Source organism: Fundulus heteroclitus, chromosome 1, assembly GCF_011125445.2.
Source record: "Fundulus heteroclitus isolate FHET01 chromosome 1, MU-UCD_Fhet_4.1, whole genome shotgun sequence".
In the NCBI taxonomy this organism is placed as follows: domain Eukaryota; kingdom Metazoa; phylum Chordata; class Actinopteri; order Cyprinodontiformes; family Fundulidae; genus Fundulus; species Fundulus heteroclitus.
Window position 1 is genome coordinate 8,232,153 of NC_046361.1, and position 17,628 is coordinate 8,249,780.

The 17,628-nt window shown below is 39.0% G+C and overlaps 1 protein-coding gene across 14 annotated transcripts in view; it reads right to left on the bottom strand.

The window, feature by feature from the left end:
- Positions 1-17,628, bottom strand: part of LOC105925910 (potassium voltage-gated channel subfamily KQT member 2) — a 46,439-nt gene that overhangs the window by 8,892 nt on the left and 19,919 nt on the right. For 2 of the 14 annotated variants that reach the window (XM_036126405.1, XM_012862009.3), the window contains exons 8-15: positions 17,451-17,545; positions 16,838-16,897; positions 11,366-11,395; positions 8,578-8,631; positions 7,581-7,750; positions 1,338-1,385; positions 1,058-1,075; positions 151-256 (exon numbers count right to left, since the gene is read on the bottom strand). In XM_036126405.1, coding sequence (XP_035982298.1) covers positions 151-256; positions 1,058-1,075; positions 1,338-1,385; positions 7,581-7,750; positions 8,578-8,631; positions 11,366-11,395; positions 16,838-16,897; positions 17,451-17,545 — 581 coding nt within the window. Of the gene's footprint in view, positions 1-150; positions 257-1,057; positions 1,076-1,337; positions 1,386-7,580; positions 8,632-11,365; positions 11,396-16,837; positions 16,898-17,450; positions 17,546-17,628 lie in introns of those variants that run through there. The other 12 variants (XM_036126445.1, XM_036126658.1, XM_036126525.1 and 9 more) reach the window with 11 other exon arrangements.

The window sequence follows — 17,628 nt, forward strand, 5'->3', positions numbered from 1 at the left end:
TTACAATTTATAAATAGCTTTTTTTGTGCCTTAATAAACTGCGGGGACATCAGACTAGCTTTTAGATGTGCAGATGTGAACTGGGAGGAACCTCACATGGGCCTGTTTTGTTATCATTACCAAAAAATCCTCAGTGAAGTGCATCCTTACCAAATAGCCCTAATTGTAACCTTCAATCCTGGAGGTAATTCCTGGGTGAAAAACTCACAGTGGCAGCTCTTATCATCACCAATCTCCTCTCCGGGGAGACTTGCCTCTGGAAAGCAAAGACAAACAGACTCATAGGGAACAGTCTTGCCCTTTTTCACACAAGGAAGACAAACAACGGAAGCAAAGCGTGGCTCTTGCGTTTATTCTTACAGGTTACATATTGGTTATAAGGCAGTTAGCCTGTTGTAAATGCAATGAGCGAGCTTTGAGGAAACAGAATAAAGGACTTGTGTGGAGCAGAATTGAAGGATAGTGCTGATGTGATTAAGAAAGCTACTGAGACCTTTAATGACAAGTAGGCCTACTCTCGTCCCGCCACCAATTATTGATTAGCATTGTCAGCCTCAGATTCTGCATGTTTAGCTTAGCTTGAGCTAAGCTTAACGTGCTTAAAGGTGTCATAAAGGTGTCAAGACCGGATTAAAGAAACAGTAAGTTGAAACTTTTGTGGTGAAAGTGAGGTCTTTTCATGCAAAAATAAAGCAGGGCTTTTGACTATGACATATCTGGGTCAGTTTGTTGCTGTCTTAATGCTTGACTTGAACCCGCTATTCACTTAGCCTCTTTTTACCGGGGGGGGAACAAGCTGTATTATTATTTGGGTATATTTCAACAAATCTTTTGAGGAGAGACATTAAAATCATACCATGCTCTCAGCTATCATCATGCTTTACAGCCTCCAGTCAAAACAAGGAGAACATAAACATAATAGAAAATAATAGAGGGGTTCATGTCAAGTCAACAGATTTTAGCATGCAGTTTTCTCAGACCGCGTAAAGCCAACTTTTTTTTGTTGATAATTTCCCTGTAGAAGCCAAATAATAAAAAAATACTCCCAATATCTTACTTATTAAACCTTCAATTGCTGCAAAGAGAAAAAGAGGAGAGACATGAAGGGAAAAAGATTTGTTATGGATTCTATAGCTGGATGACAATGGTAGACAAATCCGTTGTAAACATGGAAGCATGTGGAATCCACTCAGTAGTTTCTGATTTGTGTTTAGATTCCCCTTTCCATCCTATGGTGATCAACTGGTTGCTACAGCTTTGCATAACATTGTACAGTAATACAAAAAAAATTACAGATCAAATCAGAGGTAAAGACATGTCATGGTGACTTGTCTAACCTGGAGAACTCTTCAGTCCAAAGTCTTCGTCCTGCATTTCAATCAGCACTTTAACATGTCATGAGGTGGAAGAAGAAAACAAACAGCTGATGAGAGTTGGTTCAAACTGTTTAACAGAAAACGTAAAGAGATGATGAAGAAAAGATCTATATTTGTTGACAGCGATACAGTGCCCTGGAGGATGCATGGATATATATATATGAAAATAACCTTTGTCTATGGCAGTAAATCCTGCACAAGCCTTTGAAAAGGTATAGACCATCATGCTTAATATATAACTAACTAATATAACTGATAGGTTATGGTTAAATGAAAGAAGTACACATTTTTATTCTATTTGTGGGTTTTAGAACAAAAGGAGAAAAGGATTTGCTTTTAGAACAAGAAAGTTCAGCAGATTTCTACACAGCTTTAGCTGTTAAAAGTTGATATGGCAGAATGCCCAAGGGTAGGAATGCCATTTGGCCGGAATGAGTACTTAATGAAAAAAGTGTATAGGTACATTAAACTAGAGCTGTCAGGTGTGTCCTGAAGTATTTCTCTGTTGTTTTTTGCAAGTCCATTTAATTGTGGAGTGGGTGTACTGTGTAACACACACTATAGGTGGCGATTAGGGGTATACAAAAATCATGGATCCCAAGTATAAAGGCAAGGTTTAGTATTTCTTCTATATGCTTAAATTAAGAGAAATAAATTTTATTAAATTGTATTTATTTCAGTCAGCAGTAAACAAATGAAATTTTTCAATTTCTGAAATTTATTTGGTTGTGTTAAGTTCTAGAACTTAAAACAATAGAAAGTTAAGATTGTGTAGGATTTCTTTCAATGAATACAGCCGGCTAGTATAAGCAGGCATAGCTAACGCCTGGATAGATTTTATAGGAACCACTTGAAAAGGGTTCATGTTAATGTTTAGAAATTTGGAACTACTTAGGAGTTGTTTTGATATTTAGGCTGCCTTCTGTCCCACCTGAATGCAATATGTGCAGTTGTTGGGAAAATCACCTCTCATCAGCAGCAGATATTCCTCTGACTTGTATGACTTGTAGATGTACGAAGTTTGGCTGATAGAATGCTACAGGTAGCCATTTGGACATCAGCTGCTGTTTCTCCAGGATCAGTGAAGTTTCCATCCTGCTTGACATCGCTTCAGGCGACGTACTCAGTTCAGAGCCCATTTTTTTTTCACCAGCGTCACTGTAGCTGAATAAGGAATCTTAAAAGGGGACATATCATGCAAAATCCACTCTTAAATGCATTTTGTTGTGTACTTGGAGTCCTCGGGAATGCGGAAAATTTTAATTTAGTCTGTCCCGGTGCTGCATTGACATCTATATATTCTTTTTGGGTCATATTATTCAAGCCATTCCTTTTTCAATGTTTTCTATTAGGTTTTTTAAACAATTACGCCACAGTATTTGCTGTGGAGCTGCTAACCAAAGCCATGGACTTCCTGCAATCCAATTTCACAAATCCACCGTTTTAATTTTTTTCTCATCTCGATTTAGTGATCCAAGCTAAAGAATGTCAGTCTACAAGTGAGTCAAAAAGTTTGGTTGTTTATTACACTGTCCCAAAGTTGCTCCTTTAGATTTAAAGAGACCACATCAAAAGACGTTGATCTCATATGCAACTTAGAACGGGGGTAAAAAGGGGGAATGTGAGGGTAAATTATCCAGGAATTCAGACCAAGGTGTTCTAGTTCCACATAATATAGACCATGACTGAAGGATTTCAATGTAAAAAGTAAGAACTGAAAAGCATGATATGACCACTTTAATGTTCCTAAATAGAGCTTAGTGATAGCTGGGAGTCCTTTCTGTTTTGTTTTGGTGTCACCGTTTAAAGTTGGGCAACAGAAGATCTTTCATTTAATAATAATCTTTCACATTAAACTGGTATTGTTGTATGCCATTAGTTATACAAGGAAATGACAAAAAAAAACTAGTTTGGTTGATTTGATAGGAAAAGAAATGCATTTCATTGAATGGAACATTCAATATTTATTGAAAATGAAAACAATGATGTAGTTTGCATCCTGACAAAACATTTTTTTCATTAGAGTCATTAACTTTATAGTCAGAAAATACTTTAAGTTTTATATAATATCTGACCAAAGTTATCAGGCGCCGCTGTGGAGGCGCAAAAGTGGCACATATGGTCGTGAGCCCAGGTTACATACTTCTGGTCTAGCTGAGACTGACAATTGGAGCTCAAAACAAACAGCCAGTCCCCTGTAACAGCTCTCTGTTTCCTTTAGTTTGTTCACAACATTTTCTTTGTTTGAAGACCAGCACAAGAAACAACCCAACAATATTCTCATTCGTCTCTGTTACCTCACTTTCTTGAAAAGGATTAGCAGTGAAGAGTTTTATGTAATTTGGTGATGAATTGCTGTGATGGCAGCAATTAAGTTTTGTTGCCGTTTTTTTATTTGACATCCAAACTTAAGATGTTCTAGAAGAAGTTTTGCCTGCTTGTATGCTTGACTGGAACTGGATTCTTATGAGACTGAAGTGGATGCAATTGGATTTATATTCATTAAGGAAAATTAGGAAAAAGCACAATGGGCTTTTCTTAAATTATTGTATATGATGTTATAAACATTGACCAATGCACTTGCGTCTAATTTATTCAGAGACCTCTCATTTGTAATTTCTTTGACTTGGTTTGCCATTTTGCTGTGCAGACACTTTGACTCCGCTGCTCTTTGGCCAGACATTGCAGCTTGCCAATGGATTTTGTTCTTTCTCTCTCTTTGTGTGCTAAGTAACACAATATTTGTAAAAGTATTAAGAAACTGCTTCCAATAACTAAATTCAGCTGTTCCATCACTTTCAAGGGCATGTGTATAAAATAAAGCACCCAGTCATAGATTTGTTAAAGAATGGAGCCTCCAGGAGCTCTGTGGATTAAATTGTGGGTACCGTAACAGGATTAAGCATCCAGACCTTACGTCACCTAGTGCAATGCAAAGTGCAGTGATGTAAAGCAACTCTCGCTCCACTATAAAACAAGGAAAACATGTTTTGTGATCTGACAAATCACACTTCTCTTTCTAGTCATCGAAATGGTGACTCTGGGTGTACCAGTTGTCAGATAAACAGGACTTTCCTGACCGCATTATATCAAGTGAAACGCTTGTGGCACAGGGGATTATAGTGTGGGGCTGTTTTTCCGTAGTGGGTTCAGTCGCTTAGTTCCATTAAAGGAAACTAAAAGGATATACTGTAGATGAGTGCGTGTGGTGTGAAGAACTTGACTGGCCTGCACGTGTTCCTGAGCTCGGCTACCCCTTCAAAATCAGTGCATAACCGTACAATTGCCCTCCTGGGAGAATGGTGAAATATTCCTATAAACCCTCAACTAAACCTTGTGTAACAGCGTCTTCTAAAGAGCTGAAGCTGTTTTAGGTACAACGGGTGGACAATCACCATATTAAAGGTCGTCTGAGTTTTAGGAATGATATGCCAATAATGTACAGGTGTGTGTCAAGGCAAGTTTCTTACTGATTTTGCATTAGAGTGTAACTTTCAAAGACAGCTGATTCAGTGTTGTCAAAATGTTCAAACAGAAATTAGTTTTTTGTTTTTTTTTGTCTTTTTAACTCACTAAAATGTAGCTAATTTCTGTCACATTTAACAATCTTTTTTTTTTTTGTTTCTTTTCTTTTAGTAAACCCCTGCTGTTGTAAACTGAGAGGCTTTAGACCAGACCCTGGCAACTTTATGCACAAGATGGTGCACAAGAACGTATTTTCCCTCCAGTGCATAATCTAGTTGTCTGCAGCGTGTGCACCAAGTTGTCAGGGCGACACACCTAAGTCGGTGCGTATATTTGTTCATAAAAAAGTTCCTCTTTAATCTAAACTTAATTATAACTTGAAGGCTTGTCCCATGTTTAGCTCACACACTAGGTTCTGCTGGCACCTTACAGGAGTGAACTCTGGCCACAGAGTGCTGAATCTTCTCATGCTAGAACAACTTACAAAAGGAGAGGCCAGGAGAACAATTTCAAAATACTCTTTTGCGTTTAATGTTCTTTTTTTGAGCTGAGCTTTATTTAAGTCCTTCAGGAAGATGATCCTGCAGATAACTGCTCTGCATGTTCTTGACTATTCTTGCAAATTGTTCCGAAAAAGTATGTCTCCTCACAGATTTCCCTTGTATTCGACTTTTTGTCACTCCTAAAGCAGCACCGTGTAACGTTTAGGTACTGGGGGGGCTAGACCTGTAACTGCCAGGTTTAGCGCCCCTGAAGTCTCCCCCCGTGTTTTGGAATATGATAGCAGACCACTTTGGACCAGCAGATTGAGAAGTCATGGAGTTACTTGTAAAGACAAGGCCACATTCACCATCTAGATTACGTCCGATATCAGAGAACCAAAATATCTCTAATCAGGTAAGTCTCATATCTGTTTTGTTTTGTTGTTATGCTGCTGTGACCTAGAGCGAAGCTCTTGGTCACATGACCCATTCAGCGATGGATCTGACCCTCTCAAGTTACTGATGACTTTTTGAAAATAGCAACCCGCATGTAGCATCAATATGCGCCAAGTGCCGCATATTGACCTGAACAATCATTTGATATATCTCAATTTAAGCTAATACTTGGGTCAAAACTTACATGGTGCTGCTTTAAATGTTTTTGGTCATCAAGGTAATGTTAATGTCAGACAAAGATAACCAGAGTAAATAGAAAAAGTCCATTTCAAATCATGATTTCAATTATTAAGAGTAAAAAGCTATTCAAACCAATCTGATGGTATTTGCAAATATAATAGTCCTTTTGCTAAATCATGAATTAACTGTGATGAACTACAATTTTGGCAAAATGGTCCTGCCAGACCTTCAAAGTAAAGAAATCACAAAAGATTTGTAAATCGTCATGTAACGACCTAAAGAACTTTAGGAACACGCTAGAGACAAAGGCATTGACATTTAATAGTCTAGAAGGGTTTTTAAAGCAATTTCTAAGGTCTTAAGATTGTGAACCACTGTGAGAGTCATTATCGAAAAAGGGAGAACACACTGAACAGTACTGAATCCTCCCAGGAGGGGCCGACCAACCAAAATTAGTCCAAGAGCACGCTGACGGCTCATCTAAGAGGTCACAAAACAATCTAGAACAACATCTAAAGCACTGCAGTCCTCACTTACTTATTCATTTAAGGCCAGTGTTATCTAACAATAAAATTATTTAACATTAAAAAAGAGACTGGGCAAAAATGGCCACCATGTGAGAGGTCTAAGGTGACAACCAATGCAGATCAAAAAGGGGGGAAAAAAGCCTGTCTCACATGTACACGTGTACAACAAACAAAGAAAAAAACGTCTTGAAGACTTTTGGGGAAATATTCTGTGAAACAATGAGACAAAAATGTAACTTTACATCCAGTGTTAAAGCTAACAAAGCATTTGAGAAAAGGAACATAGTGCTGGTAAGTCAAATATGGTGGTAGTGTGATGGTCTAGGGCTGCTTTGCTGCTCCTGGATGACGTGTTATTATTAACGGAACCATGAAGTCTACCCTCTTATCCAGCAGAACAATGATCCAAACTACACCAGCAACTCCACCTCTGAATGGCAAAAAAGAAGATTTGGGAGCAGTCTATTCAAAGCTCTTACCTAAACAGAATGGCTATACAGTGATGTGACCTTAAACAAGCTATTCATATTCAGGAATACTTCAATATGGCTGAATTCAAACATTTCTAACATCCACACTGGACCAAAATTCCTCCACACCCATGTGAAAGACTCATTGTGAGTGATCAGAAAATGACACAACCTGTAATTAGGTTTAGTGGCGTTTACTTTTTCACACAGCAATCTAGTTATAATAGCTTTTTCCCTTAATAAATAACATTTTTACCTTTTGTATTTACTCATGTTTACTGTGTTTTTTATACAAAAGTCTATTAGATGATCTGCCAGATTGAAGTGTGACAGAAAAGCAAACACTAAAAGAAATCTGTAAGCAGGTAAACACTTTGTCACAGAACTGTTTAGTATTCATTGAAGCCATATTACCATTTTAACCAAACAGATGACAGATTTTGTGAATACACAGTTTATTGCTTCATAATAAGATGGGATAGGTCACTCCTATCATATATAGAGTTAAAATGTTGCTTTTTGTTTACTAATCTAGAATCACTGAAAAATAATGCATACTAACTTCATCTCACCAGCACTGTGATGTAATTCTGTTAGATGGCGTGTTTTACGACGCTTTCTTACCATCTGAGTTTTGCCGTGAGGTGCTGCCCCGGACTCTGCTCCAACTCTTGGTGATCTTGCTGGGGCTCGCTTCGGCCCCGTCTTCTGCCCCCGGAGACAGGGCTTTACCCTTAATCACAGGGGCTTTGGAAGGACTGGGAAACACCTTGTCTTTCAGACTGGCTTTCCGGCTATGCGGAGCAAGTAACAAGAGGACAGCTTTAATGAACGTGACCGATTCGTTGTGCTACATCATGTTGAAATGAAATCACCATCGAAAATGTATTTATCATGTCTTTTCTTGCAAAACCTTGGAGAATTTAGCACTTGTGTCAAATTTTCTTACCTCGGAAGGAACACAAAAAGGCCAGTGTCCTACAGCAGAAGGAGCCATGTCCACATACGAGCATAGTGGAGCATTCAGTGGGTCAGGCAAGCAGCAGGAAGCTACAAGCGGGCATGCATGTGAAGCAAAGTGGCACTGTGCGCCTCAAAAGGAAGAGCTGTGGTCTCGCTCTATGTAAAACATAAAAAAAGTGAACACAAATCATGCAAAAAATAAAAAGAAATCACCCTGGTGCTGTATGCTCTGTCAGATACTGTGGAACTGTTAGATACTCAGCAGTATGCAGCTTGCCTGCTGAACAGAATGGCTGATCTGGCAAAACAAGGCGGCAAGCAAATTAACTGCATAAAGACATCACTAAACAAAAACCATAAATCAACAGTGGCAGGGACCTAAACGGGTGTGTATATCTGCATCTTCTGAAAAGGGGGGAAAAAAACATGTAAAAGGTTGAGGGAGAGTAGCTTTTCTTCTTATGTACAGATCGCTGACAGAACTTCAACATACTTTATAAAAATCATCTAGTCCAATCTTGACCTAAAATATGTGTACTTGTCTTAGACCCTTTGTGGTTTAGTTTTTGTTTTAAAAAAAAGAAGGAAACAAGGTGGGGAATGAAAGAAACACAAGAACTTGCAGTGCAGTTTGTCAGTATCTGTGCAGCAACTATACCTAAGAGTTCTTGGGCAGCACCCACAAAGTCTGTCTTTGTGTGCATTTTCTCTACTGGAGTGGTGGGCAGTAGAGGAGACACAAAAGATACAATAGCAGTGGAAACAGTCACAAAAACAGGAGTGTGTGCCATAATATGATGCTAGTAACACTTTATTGTAACAGCTCTGCAAACTTTATACTTGTTGGTCATATTGATTTGATATTCTACCCTTTTGCCCAATGTCTGCTTGAATAATTTTTTTTTACATTCAGGTATAGAACATTTTTATCATCTAACAAAGTGGTTGGCTATGATAAAGTGTTACAACATCGTCAGTTATTTCACATGTTTTCTTTATTAAAACAGTGAGGTAAAACTCAAGCACAGCTTTTAAAGTGTTCCAAAGAAATTCTGTAGAGGCGACGCTGGAAGCAAGGGGTCAAAGAACAGCTTCTTTGCAAATATTTCGGGTGGCCAGGTGTCCCTCTTTAGGTGAGACTGTAGAACAGTTAAATACCTTGTCACAGAATTTCAGAAATGTTCAACATCTCCCCCCTTTCAAAAAGTAAACACTGCAGGGTAATCATTCAGGAAAAAAAAAATATTATTTAGAATGTGTTAGATTGAAAGGGTCTATAAATACATTTGCACACCACACAGTGCTGATTTTCTAATTATTTTCAAATCTCTTCTGTGTTTTAAACACTGAGTGAAGATTTCACAAAGCAAAAACAGTATTCTGAATCATTCGTAACCAGTGCCGAATAATTCTCTCAAGGTTTGTCAAGCCCTCAAATCCTGTGTGTAAAAAATCATATATCAGCCCTTTGGCTAAATGGTTTAGCTTGGATAGGAAGCTAAAAAGCAAATGCTGTCTGGGTCCGAAGAGGTCCAATTGGTAAGGACTCTTTGGACATAGAGGAAGTGTGACAGCGTTCGCCATGATAAGTGCTGTCTGAATCGTGGAGTGAGTAAGGAAGGAGGTAGGAAAAGGAGCCTGGATGCTTCCTATCGTGGTTACAAGGAAGCTTGTGGTGTCCCTTGTTGGCACTAAGGACCCAAAAGGAATCCCACAGTCCTTTATTTGAAATGATGTATAAACACAGCCCACTTCGCAAAATTGACAAAAATGTCCAGAGAGAAGAGAGCATTATGGGTGGAGTGAAGCGATGCTCGGTCAATCGCTAACACTAGTACTATTTACAGTGACATTATTGCTTCATGTGTAGTGTGTGTGACACATGCATGTGCTTCATATGTTTTGCTTTGTATAATGGAGAGCTTCAGTCATTCGCTACATTTCACCAACTTGAGTTTTTGTAGTCCTTTTTTGGAAGGCCGTAGGCTCGGATTTGACTCGCATCAATAACGTGCGTTTCTGTCTCGTAATGACGTCAAAGTTAAAGGCTGTCTGGATTGGCACAGCAGTCCAAAGCTCTTTTCCTACCCACTTTAGAGCTCTTACTACTGAACCCATTAGAGGTCAAGGAACCGGAGTTAGGAACAGGTAAAACATAGTTTTTGTAATTTCAGAAATACCCTGTATCAGAGACATTGTGACTCTCAAGCCAAGAATTTCTGCCGAGTGTAACACTACCCAGTTCTGATTTGGTGGGTCCAAGTGTGTTGGATTTTCCAAGCTAATCAGAGATTATAGATCTATACCAAACAGTGAAATGCCTCTAGTAAATAAAAAAAGGAATCTATTTAAGATAACAACTACACTGTTGTTAACAAGCTGTTTGTGGCCATATTTTCTTACAGTGCAAATACTGCACAGCACAAAGCGGCTTTCAATTCCCATTGACTTGATATGATTATTTACTTCATATTTTTGGCCAAACTTTTTTTTTTTCTCCAAGCATCATTGTTTTCCCCTAAAGGAAAGCCACTCTGGGTGCAGAGCCATGTTGGCTATAGACAAACCTGCCCCAGGCAACAGTGTTTTCTTTTCAAATTTTCTTCTACACCTGAGACCCGGTGGGCTTCGGCTGACCAGGTAGCGTATTACAAGCTTGCTAAGCTTTTTTGAACGATACCTTGTCATTAAAAAAAATCATAAAATACAAAGAGAAGAGGGTTGACATGATGATGACCCGTACTGTGTTCATGCTATAATAAAACAGCAGGAAAGACTGTCTCTCCACATTATTCCTGAAACTGAACACACAATGATCAGGTGCAAGTTAACCAATCATGATCTTTGCCAGTTAACTGTGCCCAACAGTAAAGATAGTCAAAATCATAAAAATCAATACAGGATCAGCACATGTTGGGTGATTTAACATAGGGGAAGCTACAATCAAAGCATTTTTGAAGAATTTTCTTACGATACAGATTAAAAAATAGATTAAGTACTAGATAAGGTACTATGTGCTGTCACTTATCTTTATAAGTGGCAGCACATATAAAGCAGTAGCACACACTGTGATGCTATTAGGATAATAGTTCTGTCGGGTAAAATAATGCATCAAACTTTTAGCCTTGCTTACTCATCCCATACAATCACAGTCTCACGGATAGTTAGGTGGGATCTGGTCACCCTAGGAATATCTCGTAAAGCTGGGAGAGAAGCCAGAGTGAGCTGATCTTTGAGCGAGAGAGGAAATGGAGCAAGACCATTCTTGAAGGAGGCACTTATCGTTCAGCCACGATCATGTCCGACACAGCATACACACAAACCCACGCAGATGAACTTTGCACACACTCCCCCAAGAAGAGTGCCTTAGCAGCTTCTAATGGCAAAATTGAAGTGAAGCCAAAGGAAGGTGAGAGGGGAGAATGAAAAGGAATCATTTCACAGACCTGGGCGAGGTTTCAGCCTGAGAGTCTTTCCTGTAAGGAGAAAAGGCACAAACTTCTAGATGCAGTTGGTTTGTAAATGATTAATCAACATCACTCCATGCTGTAAGGGTAGAGAGTCTGCAGAACTGCAAGTGAAAAAAAAAACTAATGAAGAGTGCAAAATGATCTGCATTTACAGCACAACATGTGGATATGTAGGAAAATGAATGTCTTCTTATGCCTCCTATAAAGAACATACCAGCAGGGGGCAGCGGTAACTGCATGAGTTTTTCCAATGGGGATCCATACACTTAAATGTTCTATATACACTGCTCAAATAATTAAAGGCACTCTTTGAAAACACATTACATTCTAATTAGAAAGATGTCATGCTGGGTATCCATACTGATATGGAATGGGTAATGTGTTAGGAACTAAAGGATGGCACATCATTAAATGGAAATTATCAACTCACAGAGGGCTAAATCCAAGGTCACAGAGAAAGTTTAACTCAAACAATGATGCAATTTGCTGAAATGTCATTGCTGTAACTTAAAATGGTGCTGCGTAGTTTGCATGGCTCCCATATTCTTGTATCTATGTCTGACAACATTATGGCACGCTCCTTATGAGATGAAGGAAGGTCATGGTGTTATAACTATACCATAATTCTCCTCCCAGATCCTGACCAAGGCATCACTGAGCTCCTGGACAGTCTGAGGAGCAGCCTGGTGATATCGCTTAGACCTAAATATGACGTCCCAGAGAGGTTCTGTTGGATTTTGGTCAGGGGAGCATGGAGGCCAGTCAACGGTATCAATTCCTTCATCCTCCAGGAACTGCCTGTATACTCTTGCCACATGAGGCCGGGTATTATCAAGCACCAGGAGGAGGCAGGGACCACTGCACCAGTGAAGGGTCTAACAACGGGTCTGCGGATTTCATTCCGATACCTAATGGCAGTCAGGGTGCCATGGTTTAGTCTGTACAGGTCTGTGTGTCCCTCCATAGATGTGCCTTCCTGAGAGCAACACTAAACCGATCATGCTGAACAATGTTGCAGGCAATATAACGTTCAGCACAGCTTCTCCAGACCCGTCCTCGTCTTATCACATGAGCCCAGAGTGGACCTGCTCTCATCTGTGAAAAAGAACGGGGCGTCAGTGCTGAACCTGCCAATTCTGGTGTTCTCTGACAAATGCTAGTCGAGCCCCACTGTGCCAGGTAGTGAGCAGAGAGCCTACTAGAGGAGGTCGGGGCCTCAGGCCAACCTCGTGAAGTCCATTTCTAATAGATTGGTCAGAGACATTCATACCAGCTAATGGAGGTCACTTTGTAGGGCTCTGGCAGTACTCATCTCGTTCCTTCTTGCACAATGTGGCAGATACCGGTCCTGCTGATGGGTTAAGGATGTCCGACGGTCCTGTCCAGCTCCCCTAGAGTAACTGTCTCCAGGAATCTCCTTCATACTCTTGAGTATGTCCTGGGAGACACAACGAGCCTTCTGGCCATGGCAGGTTTTGTTGTGCCATCCTGGTGGAGATGGGCTGCCTGTGCAACCTCTGTAGGGTCCAGGTATCAGCTCATGCTACCAGTAGTGACACTGACCCTGGAGCAAAGCAGGCAGAAAATGTAGGGGGAAAATGCCTATGGTATCCACCTGCAGAGCTATTCCTGTTTTAGGAATGGTGTGGCAGGTGGTTTTCTTTTAGCTGTTCACCTGTTGTGAGTTTCATTTACTCCAAAGAAGCACTGATCAACAACCCCCTCTATTACTGAACTGACCAGATTAATATTTAAGAAGTATAACAGATTTGATATCACACTCTGATTTAAAAGTGATCCTTTAATCTTTTTGAGCAGTATATACATACATTTAATAAAGTTGTGCTGAAGACCCAAAAGTATTTCTATTTTAGTAACTCAGTGCACTAAGTGAAACACATTATATGGAATAATTATACAGAGTAATGCTTTCATGTCTGATAATGACATTGGGATTCAATTATTGCATCAGATTATTAAAAAACTAATACAGGAATGTTGGCTTGCTTGGAAGTATTTTCAATACCTGCCTGGTTATTATTTTCTAAACGTACTTTCAATCTGACAGCCAAGCTTCATCGGAACTCATATCCTACTTTATTGAATGTGGCAGTATAATCTTCAGGTTAAAGATCATGGTGGACTGCAGCTGCTAGTTTTGGTTTGAAAGTATAACAATGATTTGTTTGAGAGCACCTATTGTATTAAGGTATAATCATAACAATAGAGAAGTTTGAGAAATTCTGAAGATCCATCAAGGGAAATGATAGATTTACCCAGGCTGGGAATGTCTTTTGGGGCCATTTCTAGATAAGAGAATCCAAGATCATAATTTCTAAAAAAGCGGCACGTATAATCTATTTGAATGTGTCACTACTTTGCCAAAATCTGGATTAAAGTCCAAATTGGGACTTTCACTTGAAACACAATTAGTAATTCTGTTCACTAGGCACCCAGGAACCACCAAGGTTCAGTCCCGCCATGCTTTTGATACTATTCAGACTGAAGTGAGTTTTACTTCACTACTGGGTGACAGGGGGCTTACCGAATAAAAAGCTCCTGCTCCAAAATCAACACATTAAGGCTCAACCGAAGTTTGTCCACATAGTCAAAAGAGTCCACATAGTCAAGCAACCTCCCTTTTAGAGAAAAGTTTTATAGTCAGAGGAGACAGCATTTGAGCTATTTGGCCCCAAGGTGTATGCTCAGCTCTAGGATCGCTGTTCCAACTATCAAGCATAGTGGTGGTAACGTCATGCTGTGGGTCTGCTTCAAAACAGCACAAATGGATGGAGTAAAATGGGGTAGTACCTCCAAACTCTTTATTGAAGTTGTTGTATAATCATCCCACCATTAAAAGGGACATATGACTGCGTAATGGCCCCAAAATTAAATGATATTCAAACCCATAACACGTTTATACAATTCTGACATGAACACTGTTAATGACAATATTCATTCAACATTGAATTGTGTATCTAATAGTTTACTCTTGTGTCAGCATATGATCAGTCTCTGTCATATCAAGACCTTCAAGAGATAAAAGGGACATTGTTTGAAAGAAGGCATCTAAACTCTGACTTTTATTTAAGCTCTTCATTCGGCCACAGCGAACAAAATGCTCTGAATAACTAAACCATGCTTTTGTGACAAAAAAGATTCACTCGCAGACTTCCAGAACTGTTTTCATTTTGCTCATCGCAATTATTGTTATTATCTGCAGTTTAATCATCCTAAGTCTTGGGATGAACACTAAAAATTCATCCGTCAATGTTCAACAAGTTTCCTTAGTGCCAGCAGCGGCTCCTGCATTGTTGGTACCTTAGGCGAAGCAAACCTCCCAGACCTGATTGCCATTTGTTTGATTTTTACTAATAACATTAAAGCGTCACAGTTTAAACTGTGATTTGAAGCATCTGTGATCAGTGTAGACTAGTCCAGGGTTAACTGGTCCACATATTGCGATTTTCATCCTTGTCTCAATGTTTAAATAAAAAAAAAAAAAAAAACCTTGAAATGTGCTTGTTTTGTGTTTTCACAAATAGAATAAATGTTTCCTAAATTTCAAACAAGGTTTCAAATAATCTTTGCTCAACATGGATTCATCCAGTTCAGGTCTTATCAGTCTATGTATATATTACTTTTTAAACTAGACATTGTAAAATATGGTCCAGGTTTATTGATAAAGTGAAAGTGTCCTATAACTTAGCTCTGAATAGCAATTTACTTAATATCAATCAGTTTTAGTGCCTTTAGCCTCCAGCGGTATGCAGACATATTTTTATAAGGCGCTTATACAGTAAGGGAGTCCTATTTCCTATTGATTGGACATTTAAGCAAGCAACTAATTTATTTATTTTTATACTTGTGCCACCCTCTGATAGAATGGGCACACTAGGTGGTGAGCTACATCTACCATAACAAAAACTTCCATTGATCTATGTTACTGGTCAATTAGAGGATGCAGAGGAAGGTTATTGTTAAGTGATAAGAGGTGATTTTGGTCATTATTGTTGTCACCAACTTTTACACATTTCTTGCAATGATCATAAAGAAACAAAAAGATACTACTGGTGAAATAAGTATTGATTGTAACAACATTTTCTCAATAAATGTATTTCTAATCAGCCAGTATGCACACCACAGAACAGTGATAACCCTGTCAAAGAAATCAGAATTATTTACACCATAAATTAAGTTATTTGAAATAAAGAGGAATAGCAGCAGGCATCAGTTTTGGAATACACAAACACAATGTGGTGCAATAAGGCATACAATGCCAATCATTTTTTAGAAAACAATGCCAGTTAGTATTGGCTGTTTTGTTCCCAACTGATGGCAAATAAAAAAGGCTGCCAGCATGCCTCTTTTTCAAGAGGCATGCTGCTATGGGTTGAAGTTAAAAGCTGTTTTGCAAACCTGATATTTCCAAAACATACATAGCCATCAACCAGCCACACGGACCAGCCAGCAGGTGTTCCGTGCAACACTTAACTAATTTAAATGAAGAGTGAAAAGAATGAGCAGAAGAGATGTCTGAGAGCAGAGAACCACTTGTACAAAGCTTCAGAAACACCTGGAATCAACAAGTACAGTTTTTCTATTAAGTAATGCACTCAACTAAAATGGCAGCTGTGCAGACAAAACACACTGCGCAAAACTCCACTCCTGAAGAAGACCCTGTTGAAGCTGAATAGGTTTGCAACCAGATATGTGAACACACTAACTGAATAGTGGGAGAATATAGCCCTGTCAGTTGAGACCAAAGTACAATGCCAAAAGTATTGATGAATGGAGGAATGTGCTGTGCTGTGTCTTTCTTCATACGATAATAAAGATGAACTGAGGGTGGATTTTTAACCAAGATAATGATTCCAAACTACCAAGAAAAATTCCAAACTGGTTTCAGAGAAAAACACATAAAGCTGCAAGAATGACCCACTTAATGACCTAACTTAAATCCATGGGAATAGCAGAGGATGGGAGTGTGTAGAAAAAGCCTCCCAGAGCATTCAAGATTCAAGAGAGTTTGTATGAAGAATTCACACCTGAGAAAAGGCTACAACAGATGCATTTGTTTTCAGTTCATTACTTATTTGCCGTGCCATTTGTTACACATATCTCAAATTAAGGACCTATTTGTTTCCATATGTGGATTACTTAAGTTATTACCAGTACTTCATATCAGTAGACCCTTGATAAATATATTTATTAGGAAAAATGTTCAACAGCTATTTTCCCAACTATAACTTACTGTTTGGACCAAACAGCATTATTTAATAGTAGTTCTTACGACTGATCTCCATTCAACTTTTACAGTAGTTTGAGCCAGATAATATAATTTCTTTGGTTGAATATGGATGCCGATATTAGTACACCCAACATCTATGACCGCCTAACATCATCTCCTCATGGTCCACAGTGTTGCTGATTTGATCATATTCCTACCTGAATGTTTTTCCCTTCAGATTCCTCAGCAGGTCCAGTTGATTCAGAGGCGGGATGATTCTGGGAAAGATAAATCTATATGATTCTTTCTGACAGGTGGGTTATGCCACTTAAAAAGAGTAAAGCGAGCCTTTTGGTCCGTTCAAGCTTATTACATCAAATTTGGCACTTAACCATTACCTTTTAACCTCAAATTACAACTGGAGTGAAAAAGAACACAAGCAATTTCCAACAAGCCAGAAATGAAGCCTAGAATGTCATAAATCTGCTGTGTGAAAGTTAAGCTAAAATGCTTATTTGCTGAGTCACAGGGCTGGACATCAAAGTAATTTCTCAAAGTGGCTGGAAGGAGAATTGTCTTTTGAAATGTCTTTCAAACTGATTTTACTGCCAAGGCGAAGTGAAAGGTCACTCCACTGAGAGATTGTTCAAAATCGACAGCTGCATCTGATCTGACAAAAGATTTTGGATAATGAAAGGATACGTTGTGGGTCTGTATTCCACTTAGCTTACAGTTATAACAATGGTAGCAGAATGTGATACAGTAAACTAGATGTTTCTTTTCCCCAGAAAATGCTGATTAAACAAGCTGCATTTGTAAGCCATCACTTACCTATACATTGGAACAGCTACAGTCTGCTCATAAAAATCCCAAGTGCACAGCAGATCTGTGCGGGACAGGTTAGTGGCATAAAACCTCCAGGCGGCCTGTTGGGAAAGTTTTTTTTTTTAGGCTTTAATCAAGAAATTTATATGCATACATAGTGATGCATCATTAATTTTTTATCTGA